Source organism: Ascaphus truei, chromosome 22 (assembly GCF_040206685.1).
Source record: "Ascaphus truei isolate aAscTru1 chromosome 22, aAscTru1.hap1, whole genome shotgun sequence".
NCBI classification, from domain to species: Eukaryota; Metazoa; Chordata; class Amphibia; order Anura; family Ascaphidae; genus Ascaphus; species Ascaphus truei.
The window spans coordinates 12,710,748-12,738,661 of record NC_134504.1 but is presented as its reverse complement, the minus strand read 5'-3'; the positions used below and the strand labels follow the sequence as shown (position 1 = coordinate 12,738,661).

Here is a 27,914-nt window from a genome sequence, read left to right as displayed (position 1 = left end):
CTGCCCGTGTCCCCCCACCCTGAGTTTGTCCCACTGCCTGTGTATCCCCCCACCCTGAGTCCGTCTCACTGCCCGTGTCCCCCCCACCCTGAGTCCGTCTCACTGCCCGTGTCCCCCCCACCCTGAGTCTGTCTCACTGCCTGTGTGTCCCCCCCCACCCTGGGCCGTCTCACTGCCTGTCCCCCCCCCACCCTGGGCCCGTCTCACTGCCTGTCCCCCCCACCCTGGGCCCCTCTCACTGCCTGTGTCCCCCCCACCCTGAGTCCGTCTCACTGCCTGCGTCCCCCCCACCCTGGGCCCGTCTCACTGCCTGTGTCCCCCCCACCCTGAGTCCGTCTCACTGCCTGTCCCCCCCCCCCCCCACCCTGGGCCCATCTCACTGCCTGTGTCCCCCCCCCCACCCTGGGCCCGTCTCACTGCCTGTGTCCCTACACCCTGGGCCCGTCTCACTGCCTGTGTGTGTCCTACTTATTCTTGGAAGGAAACAATATGACAGAGCAGTTAGTTCAGTGAGGGAGAAGCCAGATCTCTGCCAGGAACTGGGAGGCAGGAGTTGGCGGCGAGCCAGCAGACTGCTGAGTATCACACACAGCCCTAACTTTACAGGAAGAGCCTCTTCCAGGAATAGCCCAGGAGGAGGAGGGGGGGGGGAGAGCGCAGGAGGGGAGGGCGCGGGGAGGGGCCCCTTACTGTATAAGAGTGTGTGAGCTCATGGGGCTTACATTGTAATGTGCAACTTGTGGCTGACACAGTGTAACACTGACCCGGATTATACCGCAGCCCAGACTGGACTTTGTACCTGCCCGACACATCTGGGGGGCAAACACGCACATCTGCCCAAGAGACGCCATCTTAATTGTGGGCTCTCGACACGTCAGTCTGCTGGATTTTTCTCAGGTACGGTGAGCATTAGGGTAATATATCTGGGGGGGGGGGGGGGGGGAGGGTATCCCAGTCCCCTCATATAACCACTAACTAGCATCAGTCTCTGACCCAGGGGTGGGCAACTCCAGTCCTCAAGGGCCACCAACAGGCCAGGTTTTCAAGAGAACCTTGCTTCAGGAGGTGCAGTCAAAGACTGAGCTGAAGCAGAGGTGTCCTGAAAACCTGACCTGCTGGTGGCCCTTGAGGACTGGAGCTGCCCACCCCCGCTCTAACCCCCCTCGCTGGGGGTCCTTGCGACACCAAGTAGCACAGAGAGGAGACGGGTGCAGCGGGCAGCCCCACTGTGGGCGACCCTCGGGTGGCACTGGGTGACACTGCAGGACACGTGCTAAGCAGAGTGCTAGCTCTGCGGGACTGCTCCGTGTCAGCGATTCTCTGGGGGCTGAAGCCTACAGTTCTGCTGTTAACCCAGGGGTTAAAAACTCCCGTTCCCAAGACCCCTAACGTCAGGTTTTCAGGGTATCCCTGCTTCAGCACAGATGGCTCAATCAGTGGCTCAGTGGAAGAACGAGTCACCTGTGTTGAAGCAGGGATATCCTGACCCCACGGGTTAACCCATGCCGTGCTGTGACACAAATGCAAAGGTTTTATGCCGTTGGGGTTTCCGTTTCCATTGGGGAAAGTTCCGGGCAGTATAAGCCAGGCTTCCCGGCGGCACATTGTTACCAGGAACGCACACCGGATCTCGGAGATCCCGGGAAGGAACCCGATCCCTTTCTCTGCACATCACAGACATGTCACCGTCACCAAGTGTGGCAGGAAACCCTGTCACTCACACATACCGACTCTACATGTATTTCCATGTATGTCTCGTGTGTCACAATGTGGGCAAGTTATGTCTAGCACTTCTGTCACCAACCTGCCCCCAACAATCTGCATACCCCCTCGTGTCCCCCCTTCCCTACCCTTTCATCCCCTCATCCCTGACCCTCTCGTCCCCCGCTCCCAGACCCTCTCATCCCCTCCCAGACCCTCGTATCCCCCCCCTCCCAGACCCTCTCACCCCCGCTCCCAGACCCTCTCATCCCCTCCCAGACCCTCGTATCCCCCCCTCCCAGACCCTCTCGTTCCCCGCTCCCAGACCCTCTCATCCCCTCCCAGACCCTCGTATCCCCCCCCTCCCAGACCCTCTCACCCCCCCCTCCCAGACCCTCACCCCCCATTCCCAGACCCTCTTGTCCCCCCCTCCTCGACCCTCTCACCCCTCCCTACCCCTTTGGTTTTTGAGACCCTCACCATCTCTCTTCTCCCCGCAGGATCCTGCTATGAACTGAGGCTGCACCCGTCCCCTTCTCCCTGGACACAGACCCCCGCTCTCCCTGCCACGCTGGCTCCCACCGCCATGGTGACTCAGAGCAAGTTCCTGAGCATGAGCCGGGCTCTGGACTCCAGCCTGCGGCTCAAGACCTTCTCCTCCCGCGGCGAGTACAACCTGGTGCTCGGCGCCGTGCGCAAGCTGCAGGAGAGCGGCTTCTACTGGAGCACGGTGACGGGCAGCCAGGCCAACCTGCTGCTCGGTGCCGAGCCGCCGGGCACCTTCCTGATCCGGGACAGCTCGGACCGCAGGCACTTCTTCACCCTCAGCGTCAAAACCGAATCGGGCACGAAGAACCTGCGGATCCAGTGCGAGCCCGGCGGCTTCTCGCTGCAGACCGACGCCCGGAGCGCGCAGCCCGTGCCGCGGTTTGACTGCGTGCTGAAGCTCTTGCGCCATTACATGCCCGCCAAGGACCCGGGCAGCAACGCCAAGCGAGTGTATTACATCTACTCCGGGGGGGAGCGCGTCCCGCTGCTGCTGTCGCGGCCGCTCTCCTCCGCCGTGTCCTCCCTGCAGCACCTGTGCAGGAAGGCGGTGAACGGGCAGGTGGACACGTACGAGGCCATGGTCCAACTGCCCGTGCCCATCAGGGACTTCCTGCAGGAGTACGACTCGCCCATATAACCAGCGGGGCAGAGAGGCTCTCACAGGGCGAGCAACGAGCATGCAGCTTCCTGCAGTGGTATCAGCACGAGGCGACGGACACCTCGGGCGTCCGAGTGTCCGAGTGTCCAGTGCGACCCACACAGCATTCAGTACTCCTCCAGAAGTATCACAGAGATTGCTGCCGAGTCCACAAAGACAGAAATGAGTACTAAAGGAGACGAGTGCCGAGTACTCGCCAAGTACCCAGAGAGAACGTGCCGAGTACTCGCCAAGTACCCAGAGAGAACGTGCCGAGTACTCGCCAAGTACCCAGAGAGAACGGGCCGAGTACTCGCCAAGTACCCAGAGAGAACGTGCCGAGTACTCGCCAAGTACCCAGAGAGAACGTGCCGAGTACACAAGAGACTGAGCACCCATAGACTGCCGGACGCTCCCGCCGGCTCTCCCTGCACGCCGGGCGCAAAGTAAGGGAGGGGTGGGGGAAACGCTGCTCCACTGACACCGGTTCTGGTCCCCTCCCCGGCACACGGATCAGAACCGAGTGCCCGTCTCGCACTGAATGTCACGGCCCAGGCAGCAGGGCCGCAGTTATATGGAGGAATTATTTATCACAATGTCACCTGCAAAGCCTTACCCAGGTGTGCAGCGTGTACACTGCGGGCATTGTGTGTCTGTGTGTGTGTGTGTGTGTGTGTGTGTGTGTGTGTGTGTGTGTGTCACCGTGTGTCTGTCTGTGTGTCTTCCAGCAGAGGTCGGGTTCCTGCTCTCTATTAACAATCAGTGGGGTCCTAATTAAAAGTCGTCGGTTATACCTGGGTGGTCTGCTTTACCTTTGAGGTGGGAGGCAGTGGAAGGGTTAAAGATGGCTGAAAACGAAGCGGTTTTGGGCGGGGAGAAGCAGGGATGGAAGTGCTCACCGACCCCGTTTTGCAGGCCGGAGCTTCTGAACGTGGCATCTACTTTGCACAAGACAATTTGCCCCAGCGGTGGCTCGTCGTGGCTCGCCTCCAGCAGGGGGCAGAGTCTGGGACCCCGACCTCACTATGTTTACATGGCGGCCCGCGCCAAGTCTCCGGGGCAAAGTTTGCACATATTTATTTTTCTACAAAGAGAACATTTCAATATTTGGTAATAAAAAGCACTATTTTGTAATGAAACGTGTCTGTGTTTGGGGTCCGTGCGTGTTACACACAGCACACAATTACACAACCTACATTAATACACACGATTATACTGCACCAACATATGCAGCAGCGCAGTACAAAAGGATGAAAGCTAACACGTGTGGTTACATGAGCACACAGTATCCTGTCATACAGGGCTTGGCATGTACAATGGCAAACACGGACTGAATGAACACACTACATATATACTCTAAGCACACACATTGTGTGTCATGTCACACAAACACAGATAACACTTGTCTGTCAGTTTCACACTGATAAGACGTGTTAGTGTCATGTCTCACACACACACAGTTAGACGTGTCTGTCAGTGTCAGGTCATGCACACAGATAACAGACGTGTTACGTCGCATACACAGATAACAGACGTGTCACGTCATACACATATAGATAACAGGCGTGTCACATCCTACACACATTACAGACGTGTCACGTAACACACACAGATAGCAGCAGTCATGTAACACACGCAAACAGACATTTCATGATGCACACACGAACAGATGTGTCATGTCACACAGATAACAGACGTGTCATATCACACACAGATAACAGGCGTGTCATGTCACGCGCACAGAGCAGACGTGTCATGTCACATGTAGATAACAGGTGTGTCATGTCACACACAGATAACAGGCGTGTCATGTAACGCACACAGATAGCAGGCGTGTCATGTAACGCACACAGATAGCAGGCGTGTTATGTAACGCACACAGATAGCAGACGTGTCATGTAACGCGCACAGATAACAGGCGTGTCATGTCACACAGATAACAGACGTGTCAGGTAACGCACACAGATAGCAGACATGTCACGTAACGCGCACTGATAGCAGACGTGTCACGTAATGCGCACAGATAGCAGACGTGTCACGTAATGCGCACAGATAGCAGACGTGTCACGTAATGTGCACAGATAGCAGACATGTCACGTAATGCGCACAGATAGCAGACATGTCACGTAATGCGCACAGATAGCAGACATGTCACATAATGCGCACAGATAGCAGACGTGTCACGTAATGTGCACAGATAGCAGACGTGTCACGTAATGTGCACAGATAGCAGACGTGTCACGTAATGCGCACAGATAGCAGACGTGTCACGTAATGCGCACAGATAGCAGACGTGTCACGTAATGCGCACAGATAGCAGACATGTCACGTAATGCGCACAGATAGCAGACATGTCACGTAATGTGCACAGATAGCAGACATGTCACGTAATGCGCACAGATAGCAGACATGTCACGTAATGCGCACAGATAGCAGACATGTCACGTAATGCGCACAGATAGCAGACATGTCACGTAATCCGCACAGATAGCAGACATGTCACGTAATGCGCACAGATAGCAGACATGTCACGTAATGCGCACAGATAGCAGACGTGTCATGTAACACACACAGATAACAGACGTGTCATGTAACACACACAGATAGCAGACGTGTCATGTAACGCACACAGCAGACATGTCATGTAACGCGCACAGATAGCAGACATGTCATGTAACGCGCACAGATAGCAGACATGTCATGTAACACACACGGATAGCAGACATGTCATGTAACACACACAGCAGACATGTCATGTAACGCGCACAGATAGCAGACATGTCATGTAACGCGCACAGATAGCAGACATGTCATGTAACACACACGGATAGCAGACATGTCATGTAACACACACAGGTAGCAGACATGTCATGTAACACGGGTTATTCAGGCGTCTCAGGAGTCCCTGTGGGAAGCGGTCACTTCCTGCTGCCTCTCCTTGTGCGTCACTTCCTGGTAATGATTTCCTGGTATCCCCGCCACACGCACACGTTCCCAGGGTAACAGCACACACCGGGAAACACACACATTCCCGTTCTGTGCCAGGAAACGGCATGACTGGGAGGGGCTGTAATTCCTGAGTATTCATGCGTCACACATTTCATGTAACTCCTTATCACACACACAGCGTCACACTCACAGTCACACACACTGTCACACATTCCATGTAACTCCGTATCACACACACAGCGTCACACTCACTCAGTGCTACACACACTGTCACACATTCCATGTAACTCCTTATCACACACACAGCGTCACACTCACTCAGTGTCACACACACTGTCACACATTCCATGTAACTCCTTATCACACACACAGCGTCACACTCAGTGTCACACACACTGTCACACATTCCATGTAGCTCCCTATCACACACACAGCGTCACACTCACTCAGTGTCACACACACTGTCACACATTCCATGTAACTCCTTATCACACACACAGCGTCACACTCACTCAGTGTCACAGTCACACATTCCCTGTAACTCCTTATCTCACACACACAGCGTCACACTCACTCAGTGTCACACACACACTGTCACACATTCCATGTAACTCCTTATCACACACACAGCGTCACACTCACAGTCACACACACTGTCACACATTCCATGTAACTCCTTATCACACACACAGCGTCACACTCACTCAGTGTCACACACACTGTCACACATTCCATGTAACTCCTTATCACACACACAGCGTCACACTCACTCAGTGTCACAGTCACACACACTGTCACACATTCCATGTAACTCCTTATCACACACACAGCGTCACACTCACTCAGTGTCACACACACTGTCACACATTCCATGTAACTCCTTATCACACACACAGCGTCACACTCACTCAGTGTCACAGTCACACACACTGTCACACATTCCATGTAACTCCTTATCACACACACAGCGTCACACTCACTCAGTGTCACAGTCACACACACTGTCACACATTCCATGTAACTCCTTATCACACACACAGCGTCACACTCACTCAGTGTCACACACACTGTCACACATTCCATGTAACGCCTTGTCACACACACAGCGTCACACTCACACAAACACACACACTGTCACACATTCCATGTAACTCCTTATCACACACACAGCGTCACACTCACTCAGTGTCACACACACTGTCACACATTCCATGTAACTCCTTATCACACACACAGCGTCACACTCACTCAGTGTCACAGTCACACACACTGTCACATTCCATGTAACTCCTTATCACACACACAGCGTCACACTCACTCAGTGTCACACACACTGTCACACATTCCATGTAACTCCTTATCACACACACAGCGTCACACTCACTCAGTGTCACAGTCACACACTGTCACACATTCCATGTAACTCCTTATCACACACACAGCGTCACACTCAGTGTCACACACACTGTCACACATTCCATGTAACGCCTTATCACAAACACAGCGTCACACCCACTCAGTGTCACACACACTGTCACACATTCCATGTAACGCCTTATCACACACACAGCGTCACACTCACTCAGTGTCACACACACTGTCACACATTCCATGTAACTCCTTGTCACACTCACACAAACACACACACTGTCACACATTCCATGTAACTCCTTATCCCAAACACACAGTATCACACTCACACAAACACACACACTGTCACACATTCCATGTAACTCCTTATCCCAAACACAGTGTCACACTCAGTGTCACACACACTGTCACACATTCCATGTAACTCCTTATCCCAAACACACAGTATCACACTCACACAAACACACACACAGTCACACATTCCATGTAACTCCTTATCACACACACAGTGTCACACTCACACAAACACACACTGTCACACATTCCATGTAACTCCTTATCCCAAACACACAGTGTCACACTCACACAAACACACACACTGTCACACATTCCATGTAACTCCTTATCCCAAACACACAAGTGTCACACTCACACAGTGTCACACTCACACAGTGTCACACACTGTCACACAACCATGTAACTCCTTATCCCAAACACACAGTGTCACACAGTGTGTCACGCCTCATTCCATGTAACTCCGTATCCCAAACACAGTGTCGTTTCACACTCATACAGTGTCAAACACACACACACACAGTCACACATTCCATGTAACTCCTTATCGCACACTCACACAGATATAAAAACATGCAGGTATAAAAACACGCAGATATAAAAACAAACAGAGATGTATAATAACGCGCAGAGATGTATAATAACGCGCAGAGATGTATAATAACACGCAGAGATGTATAATAACACGCAGAGATGTATAATAACACGCAGATATGTATAATAACACGCAGAGATGTATAATAACACGCAGAGATGTATAATAACACGAAGAGATGTATAATAACACGCAGAGCGATATAATAACACGCAGAGAGATATAATAACACGAAGAGATGTATAATAACACGCAGAGCGATATAATAACACGAAGAGATGTATAATAACACGCAGAGCGATATAATAACACGAAGAGATGTATAATAACACGCAGAGAGATGTAATAACACGAAGAGATGTATAATAACACGCAGAGCGATATAATAACATGAAGAGATGTATAATAACACGCAGAGATGTATAATAACACGCAGAGCGATATAATAACATGCAAAGACATAACACACTGATATATATAATAACGCGCAGAGATATAACACACAGATATAATAACGCGCAGAGATATATAATAACGCAGAGATATAATAACGCGCAGAGATATAATAACGCGCAGAGATATAATAACGCGCAGATATATCTCTGCGTGTTATTATATATCTCTGCACGTTATATCTCTGGTGTTATTATATAACACGCAGAGATATAATAACGCTCAGAGATATAATAACGCTCAGAGAGATAATAACACGCAGAGGGATTGTAACGGGAGTTATCCCTGTTCAGGTAATGTGCCTCTAATACAGCAGTGTGGTGGTTAACTGCTGGTAGTCAATTATCCAACACCACCTGCCTGATTAGCTTCTTAGAAAAGCCTGTCTTTTGAGACAGGAAGGGAGATGGTGCCTGAATCTCACACAACTTGTGAGACTGAGCATGGGGACACTTGTCTTGAGCCCTGCCAGAAGAAACAGCAGTGCTGCTTTCAAGACACAGGGGAAACTTCTAAACCTGAATGCTGACAAACCCTGAAGAAAAGGTAGCAACGCAGGAACAGAGAAGATTTTCCCTCCAAACCACAAGGAACAGATAAGACTTTCATTTATAAGACTTTTTATATCTGCTCATTTCATGCTATATGTTTGGGGCTGGGAGACATGCTTATCTAAAGGGAGTTGTGGACTGAATAGTATTTCACTAGAAATACTCCCAAGTGAATAGAAGCTTTGTTTACCCCTTGTTTGGATGGTTTCCTGATATTAAGGAAACAGGCGCAATAAAAGCCTTATTTAATTTCACCATAACCAGTCTCCCTTGCATACCTCTGTGAGCGTCCGCCTACAGGGATAATAACACGCAGAGGGCTAATAACACGCAGAGGGCTAATAACACGCAGAGGGATAATAACACGCAGAGGGATAATAACACGCAGAGGGATAATAACACGCAGAGGGATAATAACGCAGAGAGAACGCGCAGAGATATAATAACCACGCGCAGAGAGAATAACCACGCGCAGAGAGATATAATAACCAAGCGCAGAGAGAATAACCACGCGCAGAGAGATATAATAACCACGCGCAGAGAGATATAATAACCACGCGCAGAGAGATATAATAACCACGCGCAGAGAGATATAATAACCACGCGCAGAGATATAATAACCACGCGCAGAGAGATATAATAACCACGCGCAGAGATATAATAACCACGCGCAGAGATATAATAACCACGCGCAGAGATATAATAACCACGCGCAGAGAGATATAATAACCACGCGAAGAGAGATATAATAACCCCGCGCAGAGAGATATAATAACCCCGCGCAGAGAGATATAATAACCCCGCGCAGAGAGATATAATAACCCCGCGCAGAGAGATATAATAACCCCGCGCAGAGAGATATAATAACCACGCGCAGAGAGATATAATAACCACGCGCAGAGAGATATAATAACCACGCGCAGAGAGATATAATAACCACGCGCAGAGAGATATAATAACCACGCGCAGAGATATAATAACCACGCGCAGAGAGATATAATAACCCCGCGCAGAGATATAATCCCGCGCAGAGAGATATAATAACCACGCGCAGAGAGAGATATAATAACCACGCGCAGAGATATAATAACCACGCGCAGAGAGATATAATAACCACGTGCAGAGAGATATAACCACGCGCAGATATATAATAACCACGCGCAGATATAACGCGCAGAGATAAGCTTTGCTGGTCCCTCCCCCTGCGCTTGTAGGTCAGATACCCTATTCCATTTGTATGGGGTCTCTCGCCATGCCTAAAACTTCCAGTACTTGTGGGGGACATGTGACCCCGAGCTGTATCACACCTACGGACACATGGGTGTCGCCCCCCACATAGCGATCCCTGTGTTTGCGTCACTTCCCAGAAGCCCCTGCAGGATGGGCCGAACCCGTCATGCTTGTGTTCCCGTTGTCATGGTTACGCAATGTTCTTGCCTTTTTTCCCGAACTCTTACAGAAACATTTCCACAGCGCATTCCAGAGACGTGTGCTCACTGCAGGCGTGTGCAGGGCGTGTGCAGGGAACCCCAGCCGTGCAGAACAGTGCCCAGCATTATATGCAGAGAATCTACATATACACACACAGGGACACGAGAATATACACATACACACACAGGGACACAGAGAATATACACATACTCACACAGGGACACAGAGAATATACACATATACTCACACACACACACGGACACAGAGAATATACACATACATATATATACACACACACACACACACAGAGAGAATATACACATACATATATACACACACACACACACACACACACACACACACACACACACAGAGAATATACACATATACACACACAGGGACACAGAGAATATACACATACTCACACAGGGACACAGAGAATATACACATACACACACAGGGACACAGAGAATCTACACATATACTCACACACACACACACACACACGGACACACACACACGGACACACACACGGACACACACGGACACACACACGGACACACACGGACACAGAGAATATACACATATACTCACACAGGGACACAGTGAATATACACATATACTCACACAGGGACACAGAGAATATACACATACACACACAGGGACACAGAGAATATACACATACACACACAGGGACACAGAGAATATACACATATACTCACACACACAGGGACACAGAGAATATACACATACATATATATAAACACATACACATACACAGGGACACAGAGATTATACACATACACAGAGAATATACACATACACAGGGACACAGAGAATATACACATACACAGGGCCACAGAGAATATACACATACACAGGGACACAGAGAATATACACATACAGTTGGGTCCGGAAATAATTGGACACTGATACAAGTTTTGTTATTTCGCCTGTGTACTAAAATAAATTCAAGTTATAGTTAAATAATTAATATGGGCTTAAAGTGCAGTCTATCAGCTTTAATTTGAGGGTATTCATATCCAAATTGGAGGAAGGGTTTAGGAATTACATCTCTTTAATATGTAGCCCCTCTTTTTCAAGGGACCAAAAGTAATTGGACAATTGACTCAAAAGCTGTTTCATGGACAGGTGTGGGCTATTCCTTCGTTATTTCATCATCAATTAAGCAGGTAAAAGGTCTGGAGTTGATTCCAGGTTTGACATTCACATTTGGAAGCTGTTGCTGTGAACCCACAACATGCAGTCAAAGGAGCTCTCAATGCAAGTGAAACAGGGCAGCCTTAGGCTGTAAGAAAATCCATCGGAGAGATAGCAAGAACATTAGGAGCGGCCAAATCAACAGTTTGGTACATTGTGAGGAAAAAAGAACGCACTGGTGAGCTCTGCAACACAAAAAGGCCTGGACGTCCACGGAAGACAATAGTGGTGGATGATCGTAGGATCCTTTCCATGGTAAAGAAAAACCCCTTCACAACATCCAGCCAAGTGAAGAACACTCTCCAGGAGGTAGGCATATCATTATCCAAGTCTACCATAAAGAGAAGACTTCACGAGAGCAAATAGAGAGGGTTCACCACAAGGTGCAAACCATTCATAAGCCTCAAGAATAGAAAGGCCAGATTAGACTTTGCCAAACAATATCTAAAAAAGCCAGCCCAGTTCTGGAACAGCATTCTTTGGACAGATGAAACTAAGATCAACCTGTACCAGAATGATGGGAAGAAAAAAGTATGGAGAAGGCTTGGAATGGCTCATGATCCGATGCATACCACATCATCTGTAAAACACGGTGGAGGCTGTGTGATGGCACGGGCATGCATGGCTTACAATGGCACTGGGTCACTTGTGTTTATTGATGATGTGACAGAAGCAGCCGGATGAATTCTGAAGTGTATAGGGATATATTGTCTGCTCAGATTCAGCGAAGCCGATTGGACGGCGTTTCACTTTACAGATGGAGAATGACCAAAACATACTGCGAAAGCAACCCAGGAGTTTTTTTAAGTCAACGAAGTGGAATATTCTGCAATGGCCGAGTCAATCACCTGATCTCAACCCGATCGAGCATGTATTTCACTTGCTGAAGACAAAGCTTAAGGCCTCGGACATGGTCAAAAAGACTGTGCTGAAGCGCTGAGGGGAAACATCCCTATCAGCGCGGCTTTAGACGGCGCTTCTGCACGCTTCCGCAAGCGTGCGGAGGCGTGTGGAAATGCAGGAGACAGGCAAGTTTAAATTTTGCCGCTCATGCAAGCGCAGGGCCGGTCACGTGACTGCCAGAAGCCAATGGCAGTCGGCGCCGTGACGCCCTAGCCCCGCCTCCCGCCCGGATCCCACCCTGCACACAAACGCGCTCGCTGACGCTCATGCAGGGACAAGAAAAATCTCCTGCGTGAGCAGGTGAGCATGAGCGTCAGCGCTGCCCAGCGCCGCTCCCTGCACCATGTACCAGGCCTAAGGCAGAAAGACTCGCAAACAACTGAAGACAGCTGCAGTAAAGGCCTGGCAAAGCATCACAAAGGAGGAAAGCCAGCGTTTGGAGATGTCCATGCGTTCCACACGTCAAGCAGTCATTGCCTGCAAAGGATTCTCAACAAAGTATTAAAAATGAACATTTTATTTATGATTGTGTTAATTTGTCCAATTACATTTGAGCCCCTGAAATAAGGGGACTGTGTATGAAAATGGTTGCAATCCCTAAACGTTTCATACGATATTTTTGTTCAACCCCTTGAATTAAAGCTGAAAGTCTGCACTTCTATTGCACCTCGGTTGTTTCATTTCAAATCCATTGTGGTGGCGTACAGAGCCAAAATTATGAAAATTGTGTCAGTGTCCAATTATTTCCAGACGTAACTGTATACATGGACACACACACGGACGGACACACACAGACGGACACACACACACAATATACACGTGTGTGGGATAAGGAGTTACATGGAATGTGTGCAAGTGACACTGTGAGTATGACGCTGTGTGTGTGATAAGGAGTTACATGGAATGTGTGACACGTGAATACCCCCCACCCCTCCCCCCAATCACACACAGAGAGATATAATAACGCGCAGAGAGATAATAACGCGCAGAGAGATAGTAACACGCAGAGAGATAGTAACACGCAGAGAGATAGTAACACGCAGAGAGAGATAGTAACACGCAGAGAGATATAGTAACACGCAGAGATATAATAACGCGCAGAGAGATAGTAACACACTGAGAGATATAATAACACGCAGAGATATAATAACACGCAGAGATATAATAACACGCAGAGATATAGTAACACGCAGAGATATAGTAACACGCAGAGAGATAGTAACACGCAGAGAGATAATAACACGCAGAGAGATAATAACACGCAGAGATATAATAACACGCAGAGATATAATAACACGCAGAGATATAATAACGCGCAGAGATATAATAACGCGCAGAGATATAATAACGCGCAGAGAGATAATAACACGCAGAGAGATAGTAACACGCAGAGAGATAGTAACACGCAGAGAGATATAATAACACGCAGAGATATAATAACACGCAGAGAGATATAGTAACACGCAGAGAGATATAATAACACACAGAGAGATATAATAACACGCAGAGAGATATAATAACACACAGAGAGATATAATAACACGCAGAGAGATATAATAACACACAGAGAGATATAATAACACACAGAGAGATATAATAACACACAGAGATGTGGTAACAAATAATAAATCAGTGGTACTTTGCTGAGCATATTCCTGTCACGGTGACGCTTGTCTCTATCGGATACCACGGGACATCCCGTGTCCTGTAATAACGTGGCCGTCGTCCTGTGCACAGCCCTCTGACAGGTGGTTTGTTTTCACGATCACTGGGTTTCCTTGAAGCAGCTGAAGTTCTCGCAGCCCCAGGGGACACTGTGACGGGAACACACAGCAGCCTGGGACATACTGCGCTGGCCTCTGAAGTGGAAGAGCCTGGTTTAAGACCCTCTCACTTTATTTCCTGCGCTGCCTGCCCCAGGCATTAGATTGTCAGCTCTGTGGGCTCCTGCATCAGTGACCATGCACTGTGCTCTTTGGGGACAAGTCTGAATGACCCCACATTATGGACATAACCCTCAGATCTCGGTCATGAAGGGGTGTCGCTGGGGGTCCGAAACTGACATTATCTGCGGGTCACATTAAGGGGTCAAAAAAGGGAGGAGACAGCAACAGAATCACTTAGGCGAAAAATGCCAATTGCACCCCAAAACACCCCCCAAACCGTGACACCCCCAAATACACCCCAAACCTGGACATCCTCAAATAAAACCCCAAAACCTGACACCCCCAAATACACCCCAAAGCCGGACATCCTCATAAAACCCCAAAACCTGACACCCCCAAATACACCCCAAAGCCGGACATCCTCAAATAAAACCCCAAAACCTGACACCCCCAAATACACCCCAAAGCCGGACATCCTCATAAAACCCCAAACCCTGACACCCCCAAATACATCCCAATCCCCCGCCAACCACAATCACCCGACACCCCAAACCCTGACAATAGCCCACAGCATGCTGGGAGATGAAGTTCCCTGGCCCCCGTTGCATGCTGGGAGTTGGAGTCCTTGCCCGCGCGTGGTTCGGTTAAAAATATGTCCACGCGGGGTAAAGTCCAGCTTTAAAGATGGCGGCGAGGGTGAGTGGCGCCGTGTGCAGGGGGCACCCCAAGAAATTGTGTGCCCCCTACTGACAGTGTGCGTGTGCCCCCCTACTGACTGTGCGTGTGCCCCCCTACTGACTGTGCGTGTGCCCCCTACTGACAGTGTGCGTGTGCCCCCTACTGACAGTGTGCGTGTGCCCCCTACTGACAGTGTGCGTGTGCCCCCTACTGACAGTGTGCGTGTGCCCCCTACTGACTGTGCGTGTGCCCCCCTACTGACTGTGCGTGTGCCCCCCTACTGACTGTGCGTGTGCCCCCCTACTGACTGTGCGTGTGCCCCCCTACTGACTGTGCGTGTGCCCCCCTACTGACAGTGTGCGTGTGCCCCCTACTGACAGTGTGCGTGTGCCCCCCTACTGACAGTGTGCGTGTGCCCCCTACTGACTGCGTGTGTACACCCTCTCTGAGCGATGGTCGGTATATATATCTCCCTGCGTGTGCTGGTCAGTGTATATACCCCTCGTTGAGCGCTGGTCAGTATATACACCTCTGAGCGCTGGTCAGTATATACCCCTCTGAGCGCTGGTCAGTATATACCTCTCCGTGAGCGCTGGTCAGTATATACCCCTCGTTGAGCGCTGGTCAGTATGTACCCCTCTGAGCGCTGGTCAGTATATACCCCTCTGAGCGCTGGTCAGTATATACCTCTCCGTGAGCGCTAGTCAGTATATACCTCTCCGTGAGCGCTGGTCAGTATATACCTCTCCGTGAGCGCTGGTCAGTATATACCTCTCCGTGAGCGCTGGTCAGTATATACCTCTCCGTGAGCACTGGTCAGTATATACCTCTCCGTGAGCGCTGGTCAGTATATACCTCTCCGTGAGCGCTGGTCAGTATATACCTCTCCGTGAGCGCTGGTCAGTATATACCTCTCCGTGAGCACTGGTCAGTATATACCTCTCCGTGAGCGCTGGTCAGTATATACCTCTCCGTGAGCACTGGTCAGTATATACCTCTCCGTGAGCGCTGGTCAGTATATACCTCTCCGTGAGCACTGGTCAGTATATACCTATAAAAACCCAGCAGACTGGCCGGCGCTCCCTGATGCAGTACTCTAGCGTCACCCAGTGGGGAAAGAATAAATAGCACTTTAGTGGTATGGATGAACCTCAATAGTATAATATTAAAAAATGGGGAATAAATGCAAAATACACGTGAAATACACAATAAATGAATATAAGATAAATGAATATCAGGAGACCACTCGACCTCAACCAGGAGAGAGGACAATTTCTTCCAGGAGTATGGATGCACAGGGGGTGAGGGAGTGTATCACCGGCAGAGGTATGTATATACTGACCAGTGCACCCAGGGAGGTAAATATACAGGGGGTGAGGGAGTGTATCACCGGCAGAGGTAATCGTGAGCAGTAGATTCTGATTGTAGTAGACAGCAGCGCTGCTGGGCTTGGTAGATAGGGTAGAATAGGGTGGGGGGAGAGAACAAGGAACGGCTGATAGTGTAGTAAGTCAAAACCAGTTTTAATGAACAGTGCACATATAAAAGCCCTTTTATCTTTTTGCAGCAACAAGCTGCTCGGCGCGGGTCCTGTCCGTCTGGCGCGGGTCCAGTCCGCCTGGGTCTCCCGCTGGGGTCCTCGCACGGAGTGGAAGAGGTGAGGAGGAGAAATTTAACCCTACTCGGAAAGTGACGTCAGACGCCGACTTGAGTCCACCGTGCGAGGACCACGGCGGCCGCTTGTGGGGATCGCCAGCGGGAGACCCAGGCGGACTGGAGCCGCGCCGAGCAGCTTGTTGCTGCAAAAAGATACCTTTATATGCCCTGAGTGGCTGTGCCAATTGGGAGTATGCCCGCAGGGGGATTTTATATGTGCACTGTTCACTAAAACTGGGTTTTGACTTGCTACACTATCAGCCGTTCCTTGTTCTCTCCCCCCACCCTATTCTACCCTATTCTACCAAGCCCAGCAGCGCTGCTGTCTGCTACAATCAGAATCTACTGCTCACGATTACCTCTGTCGGTGATACACTCCCTCACCCCCTGTATATATACCTCCCTGCGTGCGCTGGTCTGTATATACCCCTCTGAGCACTGGTCAGTATATATCTCTCTGTGCTGTTTCCTGTTCAGCTCAGTAGCACCCTTGGGTGCTGGTCTCAGCGGTGCCGAGGAGTGGGTGCTGCAGTCCCCTGGTCCCTTGCTCCTCGGGTGCAGGGTGCCAGGGTCCGTCCCATGTACAAATCCGCAGGGGACCTGGCAGGGACGCGGGTGAAAGTGGTGGATCTGCGCAGTGACACTGTCACACAGCCGTGCGCAGAGATGCGGAGAGCGATGGCCGAGGCAGAGGTCGGGGACGATGTGTATGGGGAGGACCCCACCGTGAACAGTAAGGGGACGGGGCGCAGTGGGGGGCAGTAAGGAGACAGTGGGGGGTGGGGGGCAGTGAGGAGACAGGACGGGGCGCCGACGCATGGGTAGGCAGTAAGGAGACAGTGGGGGTACAGTAAGGATACAGGCACATGGGGCAGTAAGGATAAAGGACGGGGTACAGACACATGGGGGGCAGTAAGGAGACAGAACGGGGTGCAGACGCAGTGGGGGGGGGGCAGAAAAGAGACAGGACGGGGTGCAGACGCAGTGGGGGGGCAGTAAGGAGACAGAATGGGGTGCAGACGCAGTGGGGGGGGGCAGAAAAGAGACAGGACGGGGTGCAGGCGCAGTGGGGGGGCAGTAAGGAGACAGGACGGGTGGGGGGGCAGTAAGGAGACAGGACGGGGTGCAGACGCAGTGGGGGGGGGGAAGTAAGGAGACAGGACGGTGTGCAGATGCAGTGGGGGGGGCAGTAAGGAGACAGGGGGGTGCAGACGCAGTGGGGGGCTGTGTCCCCGCCCCTGTGACGCTGTGGCCCCGCCCCTGTGACGCTGTGGCCCCTGTGAAGCTGTGGCCCCTGTGACCCCGCCCCTGTCCCCTCACAGAGCTCCAACATCGAGCCGCTCAGATCTTTGGGACAGAGGCAGCTCTTTTTGTGACATCTGGGACCATGGGAAACCTTATCCCAGGTGAGTCCCCCGTGTGTCACCGTCCCCCCCCTCGTCCCGTGTGTCACCGCCCCCCCGTGTGTCACCGCCCCCCCGTGTGTCACCGCCCCCCCGTGTGTCACCGCCCCCCCCCTCGCCCCGTGTGTCACCGCCCCCCCCCTCGCCCCGTGTGTCACCGCCCCCCCCTCGCCCCGTGTGTCACCGCCCCCCCTCGCCCCGTGTGTCACCGTCCCCCCCTTCCCATCGCCCCTCCTTCCCCCCCGGGTGTCACTGTATCTCTCCCCCCCCCCTCTCCCGGGTGTCACCGTATCCCCCGTGTGTCACCGTCCCCCCTTCGTGTCACATTGGGAGGTTGGGAAGGGGTAGCTCAGTGTGGCACTTCCCTTTTGTCACAGTGATGTGTCACTGCCGGGCTGGGGGAGCGGAGATTCTCGTCGGGGATCAGTCTCACATGTACATATACGAGCAGGGAGCGTCTGCAAAGGTGAGATGTGGGCACTGCCCACGTAAGGTGGGAGCACTGCACAGGCAGGACAGCCAAGTGAGAAGGGGGCACAGATGCCACATCTCTGCCAGCACAGGACAGATAGATGCCAGTTGCCCCTCTGAATGCATTTTGCTGCCCCCCCAGGTACTACATAAAGACCCTCGTGCATCTTGTTACAATATATATTATTAATAAGTGTAATGCAGAAATCTGCAGTATTAATTGTCCACCTGCAGCGTGAGAGCGGGCGCATGGCGCGATCTGACGCAGCGTGAGCGGGCGCGATCTGCCGCAGCGGGCGCGTGGCGCGATCTGACGCAGCGTGAGAGCGGGCGCATGGTGCGATCTGCCGCAGCGTGAGAGCGGGCGCGATCTGCCGCAGCGGGCGCGATCTGACGCAGCGCGGGCGCGTGGCGCGATCTGACGCAGCGTGAGTGGGCGTGATCTGACGCAGCGTGGCTGCGCACCGACTCCTGGATGAGTGTGTGACTGGTACCTTGTGGTCAGATTGCAGGGGTCCTCGCACGGCCGGTGAGGACACGGGGAGACGGGTGCCTGGACCTGCAGGATTTGGAGAGTAAGATTCAGCACGGCTACCCGGACGCGCACTTTGCAGAGACGCGTCTCATCTGCCTGGAGAACACCCACAACCGCATGGGAGGCCGTGTCCTGCCGCTCTCTTACCTTAGGGAGGTGCGTACTACCCGACCTCACCCCCGGGCAGGAGCGGGCACAGCTGGGGGGGGGGGGGGTTTAGCTAGGCAGGAGCGGGCACAGCTGGGGGGGGGTGTCTGAGCATGTCTGAATCTCCGCCTGTACCGACCCTGCGCTTTCACTGATTAAACAATGCTTTGATTTTGCTTTTTAATGACATTTTTTAGCACTAATCTTCCAATATATATAATTTCACAGGATATAACACTGTAACGGCCGAAACATCTAAACAGGATATAACACTGTAACGGCCGAAACATCTAAACAGGATATAACACTGTAACGGCCGAAACATCTAAACAGGATATAACACTGTAACGGCCGAAACATCTAAACAGGATATAACACTGTAACGGCCGAAACATCTAAACAGGATATAACACTGTAACGGCCGAAACATCTAAACAGGATATAACACTGTAACGGCCGAAACATCTAAACAGGATATAACACTGTAACGGCCGAAACATCTAAACAGGATATAACACTGTAACGGCGCGCCGAAACATCTAAACAGGATATAACACTGTAACGGCCGAAACATCTAAACAGGATATAACACTGTAACGGCCGAAACATCTAAACAGGATATAACACTGTAACGGCCGAAACATCTAAACAGGATATAACACTGTAACGGCCGAAACATCTAAACAGGATATAACACTGTAACGGCCGAAACATCTAAACAGGATATAACACTGTAACGGCCGAAACATCTAAACAGGATATAACACTGTAACGGCCGAAACATCTAAACAGGATATAACACTGTAACGGCCGAAACATCTAAACAGGATATAACACTGTAACGGCCGAAACATCTAAACAGGATATAACACTGTAACGGCCGAAACATCTAAACAGGATATAACACTGTAACGGCGCGCCGAAACATCTAAACAGGATATAACACTGTAACGGCCGAAACATCTAACCAGGATATAACACTGTAACGGCCGAAACATCTAAACAGGATATAACACTGTAACGGCCGAAACATCTAAACAGGATATAACACTGTAACGGCCGAAACATCTAAACAGGATATAACACTGTAACGGCCGAAACATCTAAACAGGATATAACACTGTAACGGCCGAAACATCTAAACAGGATATAACACTGTAACGGCCGAAACATCTAAACAGGATATAACACTGTAACGGCCGAAACATCTAAACAGGATATAACACTGTAACGGCCGAAACATCTAAACAGGATATAACACTGTAACGGCCGAAACATCTAAACAGGATATAACACTGTAACGGCGCGCCGAAACATCTAAACAGGATATAACACTGTAACGGCCGAAACATCTAAACAGGATATAACACTGTAACGGCCGAAACATCTAAACAGGATATAACACTGTAACGGCCGAAACATCTAAACAGGATATAACACTGTAACGGCCGAAACATCTAAACAGGATATAACACTGTAACGGCCGAAACATCTAAACAGGATATAACACTGTAACGGCCGAAACATCTAAACAGGATATAACACTGTAACGGCCGAAACATCTAAACAGGATATAACACTGTAACGGCCGAAACATCTAAACAGGATATAACACTGTAACGGCCGAAACATCTAAACAGGATATAACACTGTAACGGCCGAAACATCTAAACAGGATATAACACTGTAACGGCCGAAACATCTAAACAGGATATAACACTGTAACGGCCGAAACATCTAAACAGGATATAACACTGTAACGGCCGAAACATCTAAACAGGATATAACACTGTAACGGCCGAAACATCTAAACAGGATATAACACTGTAACGGCCGAAACATCTAAACAGGATATAACACTGTAACGGCCGAAACATCTAAACAGGATATAACACTGTAACGGCGCGCCGAAACATCTAAACAGGATATAACACTGTAACGGCCGAAACATCTAACCAGGATATAACACTGTAACGGCCGAAACATCTAAACAGGATATAACACTGTAACGGCCGAAACATCTAAACAGGATATAACACTGTAACGGCCGAAACATCTAAACAGGATATAACACTGTAACGGCCGAAACATCTAAACAGGATATAACACTGTAACGGCCGAAACATCTAAACAGGATATAACACTGTAACGGCCGAAACATCTAAACAGGATATAACACTGTAACGGCCGAAACATCTAAACAGGATATAACACTGTAACGGCCGAAACATCTAAACAGGATATAACACTGTAACGGCCGAAACATCTAAACAGGATATAACACTGTAACGGCGCGCCGAAACATCTAAACAGGATATAACACTGTAACGGCCGAAACATCTAAACAGGATATAACACTGTAACGGCCGAAACATCTAAACAGGATATAACACTGTAACGGCCGAAACATCTAAACAGGATATAACACTGTAACGGCCGAAACATCTAAACAGGATATAACACTGTAACGGCCGAAACATCTAAACAGGATATAACACTGTAACGGCCGAAACATCTAAACAGGATATAACACTGTAACGGCCGAAACATCTAAACAGGATATAACACTGTAACGGCCGAAACATCTAAACAGGATATAACACTGTAACGGCCGAAACATCTAAACAGGATATAACACTGTAACGGCCGAAACATCTAAACAGGATATAACACTGTAACGGCCGAAACATCTAAACAGGATATAACACTGTAACGGCCGAAACATCTAAACAGGATATAACACTGTAACGGCGCGCCGAAACATCTAAACAGGATATAACACTGTAACGGCCGAAACATCTAAACAGGATATAACACTGTAACGGCCGAAACATCTAAACAGGATATAACACTGTAACGGCCGAAACATCTAAACAGGATATAACACTGTAACGGCCGAAACATCTAAACAGGATATAACACTGTAACGGCCGAAACATCTAAACAGGATATAACACTGTAACGGCCGAAACATCTAAACAGGATATAACACTGTAACGGCCGAAACATCTAAACAGGATATAACACTGTAACGGCCGAAACATCTAAACAGGATATAACACTGTAACGGCGCGCCGAAACATCTAAACAGGATATAACACTGTAACGGCGCGCCGAAACATCTAAACAGGATATAACACTGTAACGGCCGAAACATCTAAACAGGATATAACACTGTAACGGCCGAAACATCTAAACAGGATATAACACTGTAACGGCCGAAACATCTAAACAGGATATAACACTGTAACGGCCGAAACATCTAAACAGGATATAACACTGTAACGGCCGAAACATCTAACAGGATATAACACTGTAACGGCGCGCCGAAACATCTAAACAGGATATAACACTGTAACGGCGCGCCGAAACATCTAAACAGGATATAACACTGTAACGGCGCGCCGAAACATCTAAACAGGATATAACACTGTAACGGCGCGCCGAAACATCTAAACAGGATATAACACTGTAACGGCGCGCCGAAACATCTAAACAGGATATAACACTGTAACGGCCGAAACATCTAAACAGGATATAACACTGTAACGGCCGAAACATCTAAACAGGATATAACACTGTAACGGCCGAAACATCTAAACAGGATATAACACTGTAACGGCGCGCCGAAACATCTAAACAGGATATAACACTGTAACGGCGCGCCGAAACATCTAAACAGGATATAACACTGTAACGGCCGAAACATCTAAACAGGATATAACACTGTAACGGCCGAAACATCTAAACAGGATATAACACTGTAACGGCGCGCCGAAACATCTAAACAGGATATAACACTGTAACGGCGCGCCGAAAACATCTAAACAGGATATAACACTGTAACGGCGCGCCGAAACATCTAAACAGGATATAACACTGTAACGGCGCGCCGAAACATCTAAACAGGATATAACACTGTAACGGCGCGCCGAAACATCTAAACAGGATATAACACTGTAACGGCGCGCCGAAACATCTAAACAGGATATAACACTGTAACGGCCGAAACATCTAAACAGGCGTTAGTTTTATTAATTAAATATAACGCAGAGCCCAGATCCACAAAAGATGACAAAGAAATGATGGTTGATACAAGATGCTACTCACCGCTGGTCCTGTCTCCCCCCCTACCCCGCTCTCACCGCTGGTCCTGTCTCCCCCCCTACCCCGCTCTCACCGCTGGTCCTGTCTCCCCCGCTCTCACCGCTGGTCCTGTCTCCCCCCCCTACCCCGCTCTCACCGCTGGTCCTGTCTCCCCCGCTCTCACCGCTGGTCCTGTCTCCCCCGCTCTCACCACTGGTCCTGTCTCCCCGCTCTCACCACTGGTCCTGTCTCCCCGCTCTCACCGCTGGTCCTGTCTCCCCCGCTCTCACCGCTGGTCCTGTCTCACCGCCTACCCCGCTCTCACCACTGGTCCTGTCTCCCCGCTCTCACCGCTGGTCCTGTCTCCCCCGCTCTCACCGCTGTTCCTGTCTCTCCCCCGCTCTCACCGCTGATCCTGTCCCTGCAGGTCCGGCATCTCGCAGATCGCTATGGGCTGCAGATTCACTTGGATGGCGCTCGGCTGTTTAACGCTGCGCATGCGCTGGGGGTGGAACCGGCCCAGATCGTCCAATTCTGTGACACCGTGTCCCTCTGCGTGTCCAAGGTACGGCCACCGGCTACTTAGTAACAACCGGTGCGAGCGAGTCCCGGCGTGTGGTTGGCATGGCTAACGGGCAGCCTGGTCAGTGGTTCTTATTGGTCAGCAAATGCTGTTTCAGTGTCGCCTGTCCTTTTCTTGCAGGGCCTTGGGGCCCCTGTGGGAGCACTACTTGGGGGTCGGGCGCAGTTTTGTAGCAGATGCCCGTCGTGTGAGGAAGCTTCTTGGTGGAGGGATGCGCCAGGCGGGTGTGCTGGCAGCGGCTGCGGTGGTCGCCCTTAACCGGGCAGAAGAGAACGTGATATCGGATCATCGGAACACGAAGGCGTTCTCAGAGGGTGAGCAGCTGTCATTTTCCATCCCCTCTCCTCCCTGCCCTAATACTCTCCTCCCTGCCCTAATACTCTCCTCCCTGCCCTAATACTCTCCTCCCTGCCCTAATACTCTCCTCCCTGCCCTAATACTCTCCTCCCTGCCCTAATACTCTCCTCCCTGCCCTTGATACGCTCTGCCTCTCCAGGTGTGCAGACATTGGCCTCCCCCCTCTGCACTACCGACCCCAGCACTGTAGACAGTAACATAGTTTTGCTGACGCTGGACGGACGGCTCCCAGGTCAGGAGCTGTGCGATCGACTGGTGAACGTGACGCCGCTGGAGCTGGAGAGCGGGCAGGGGGTGAGCGTGCGGGCACACGCCCTCTCCGCGAGCTGCGTTCGGGTTGTCTGGCACCGCGACATCTCTGCGCTAGACACCCAGCTGGCATTGAGGAAGCTCAGTGATGTGCTGCAGACATACACTGCGGAGCAGAGTTGCCGTGTGACCCTCCCCTGCAGGGGGCTGGGTAAGCTCCGGTAACACCAGGACGACCCTTCAGCAAGAGAAGCACGGTGGTATTCCTGGAGAGACCGCCCCCCCCCCCCTTATCTGATGGCTTTTAATGATGATGGAGTCATCTTTTCCAAGACCTTGTAGCGCCTCGTATTCACGACAGTTTAAATGTAATTTTACTATTGGTTTGTACCAGATTTGTCAAATCATTGGTTACTAGACGTGTAAACACGTCAGTATTGCTGCTGTTTACTCATGAATGGGGTAACCGTTGATTTGGGTTTTAGGTCAGTATATGGACCCAATTTTCGTCCCCAATTTCGTTTTCTTAAATTGGATTGATTAGAAACATCAACATGAACACAGGAGGTATCGTTGGGAAACGCTCTGTCAGCTTTTGAAAAACTTATGCAGTAGCATTTTTCACGAAAATAAATTCAGATCCTTTATAGTTTAAATGCACTGTAAAACTTTTCATGATTTGTTCACGTCATGTTTAATAAAACTTTATTTTTTTTTCTTGCATTTTAGTGGTACACTAGCTGATATACCCGGCGTTGCCCGGGATGTATTGTTCTCTCTCCCCCCCCCCCCCCCTCTCCTGTCCCCCATCCCCTCCCATTCACAAATTGCCCCCCCCCCCCGTTAACAGCTCCACTCCCCCCCCCCCTCCATTTACAGGTCTGGTTCCCCGCCCCCCTTACAGCTCCGTTCTCCCCCCCCCCCCCTTTACAGCTTCATGCAGTGTGTGAGCAGTTAGAAACAAGTGTATATATGTTCCTACTATGTTACCCAGAAATATAAGCCTAACCCAATAAGTGGGGGAAGCAGTGTCCTGTGTCCCCCCCGGGGAAAGAAAGTCCTGCATCTCTTCCCCCCCCCCCCTCCCGGGGGAAGCAGTGTCACTTTTCCCTCCCCCCAGTCGTCTTATTTACCTGACCCCCCGAATCAGATCTCACACAGTACTAGTATGAAATATAACAATCTAACCCAATAAGCCAGGGAAGCAGAGTGTCTTCTCCCTCCCCCCTCCCTGGGACGTGGTGTCTCACATCCCTCCCCTGGGAAGTAGTCCCACGTCCCCCCCCCCCCCAAAAAAAAGAGTCCTGCGTCCCTCCCCCCCCCCCACGAAGCAGTCTTGCGTCCCTCTTCTCTCCCCACCACGAAGCAGAGTCCTGCATCTCCTCCCCCCCCCAGGAGCAGTCCCACGTCGTCGTCCACATTGGAAGCAGTGTCCCATGTTCCCCCCCCTAAGGGAAGTAGAGTCCTGCATCCCACCCCCCCCCCCCCCCCCCGGGGAAGCAAAGATAAGAAAAGTATAACATTGGAAGCTTGTTCTGCTCCCCAGAAAACGTGAACACAGGGCTATGTAACGATCCTACTCCCCTTCATGGATACAGATAAACAGCATAGCGGGCAGCGTCTCGCGTCACGCGTGTAAACCGCGTTACCCGACGGACAATTATTCTAAATCGCAGGTCAGCAAAAAGTCCACACACCCCTGGCCCAATCCGCTCTCCCAGCCACACGAAACCTGCGCCTGACACGGGCACGTGGAGACGCGCACGTACGCTACCAATATTTTGCCGCTGTTCACAGCGGTGACTTGCGATACTGCCTATTCGCCCCATTTCTGTACGCGGTTACATGGGATGTGATTGAAATGTTTCCCTGTGCGCCCGCGTGTCTGCCTGTGTGTATATTCTGTAATGAGGGGTACGGCTGCGCTTATAGCGCCGGGCTGCGCTTATAGCGCCGGTGCCGTCACTGCAGAAATCAAACTGACTCCCAGCGATCGCGACCAAGCTGGTGCTAGTACTATAAGCGCACGCGACGGCGGCAATACACTTGTTTTGCCGTGACGTCGGCATTAAGCGCGGCCTTACTGGGCAGCGCTAGTACAAGGTTTGAAATAAATCCCCTTTATATACAAAAAAGTGAAAACACGTAGTTAAAGTGGCAGCGCGTAATGGGGTTACTCCCACTAACCCAGCACGTAATGGGGTCACTCCCACTGACCCAGCGCGTAATGGGGTCACTCCCGCTAACCCAGCGCGTAATGGGGTCACTCCCACTGACCCAGCGCGTAATGGGGTCACTCCCACTGACCCAGCGCGTAATGGGGTCACTCCCACTGACCCAGCGCGTAATGGGGTCACTCCCACTGACCCAGCGCGTAATGGGGTCACTCCTACTACCCCAGCGCGTAATGGGGTTACTCCCACTGACCCAGCGCGTAATGGGGTTACTCCCACTGACCCAGCGCGTAATGGGGTTACTCCCACTGACCCAGCGTTTATAAGGTTACAGTTCCCCGCACTTTAAGCGCCGATATCCCCCGCAGCATGTCCTGTGCCCACGAGGATCCCACAACAAAAACAGGTTCTTTACAGAGCAGAAATAATAAAAACCCTTTAATCAAAACAACGAAAAGGCGCAGAACACACACCCTGGGATCAGTGGGAAAAAACCCTGGGGACTTTACATATATATATGTACACAAGTGCCCCCTTTGTAATGGATGGGAAGCAGAAACGAGGGCGGGGGGTGGGGGGATTTGCACATGGAGAAGTCACTCAGATTCACCGGTGTCCGACCCCAGACTCATTAAGGCGTCCCGCACCTTGCACGCTGCGGCCTGGAACCGATCGATCTGCTCATTCATCATCTTTAGCTAGAAAAGGAAACAAGGTTATACTCTGCCCCCATCTAACAGCGGCTGGAATATGCAGAGGAATGCCTTCTGGTAGGGAAGGGGTTAAAGATGCACAATACGGAGCAGAGCACCCTGAAGATGCCACGTGTGGGAGTAACCCCCCCCCCCGTGCCAGAGGCCTGCCACATACCCAGCCGCCCCACAGGTGTCACTCACCATCCTGACTCGGACCCGCTCCTTGTCCAGTTTCAGGAACTCGCTCAGTGTCAGCTCCTCCACATTCTTCTTAATGCCAAGGAAGCCACACCCCGACGAATGTTTCCTGTGCTCCTCCCTGGGGGACACAGACACGTA

General features: G+C 50.8%; 3 protein-coding genes across 3 annotated transcripts in view; 2 read left to right on the top strand and 1 right to left on the bottom strand.

Moving 5' to 3' along the window:
* The first annotated feature begins 712 nt into the window (after positions 1–712).
* On the top strand, positions 713–4,026 carry SOCS3 (suppressor of cytokine signaling 3). Its single transcript, XM_075580014.1, has 2 exons — positions 713–897; positions 2,202–4,026. Exons 1-2 carry the CDS (start codon positions 729–731, stop codon positions 2,885–2,887), a joined length of 855 nt encoding a protein of 284 aa, XP_075436129.1. The 5' UTR covers positions 713–728; the 3' UTR covers positions 2,888–4,026.
* Positions 4,027–15,116: 11,090 nt separating this feature from the next.
* Positions 15,117–25,429, top strand: LOC142472826 (L-allo-threonine aldolase-like). Its single transcript, XM_075580013.1, is given in 9 exon segments — positions 15,117–15,237; positions 17,353–17,608; positions 18,198–18,281; positions 18,656–18,744; positions 19,255–19,440; positions 23,945–24,082; positions 24,221–24,265; positions 24,267–24,414; positions 24,597–25,429. Coding segments are annotated over 9 exon segments (1,293 nt in total). The 5' UTR covers positions 15,117–15,225; the 3' UTR covers positions 24,932–25,429.
* A 1,874-nt stretch (positions 25,430–27,303) lies between these two features.
* BIRC5 (baculoviral IAP repeat containing 5) overlaps positions 27,304–27,914 on the bottom strand; it is a 6,125-nt gene continuing 5,514 nt past the window's right edge. Inside the window, 2 exon segments of the mRNA XM_075580012.1 lie at positions 27,304–27,578; positions 27,777–27,894. Of these exon segments, the coding sequence (XP_075436127.1) occupies positions 27,477–27,578; positions 27,777–27,894 (220 nt within the window). The 3' untranslated portion in view covers positions 27,304–27,476.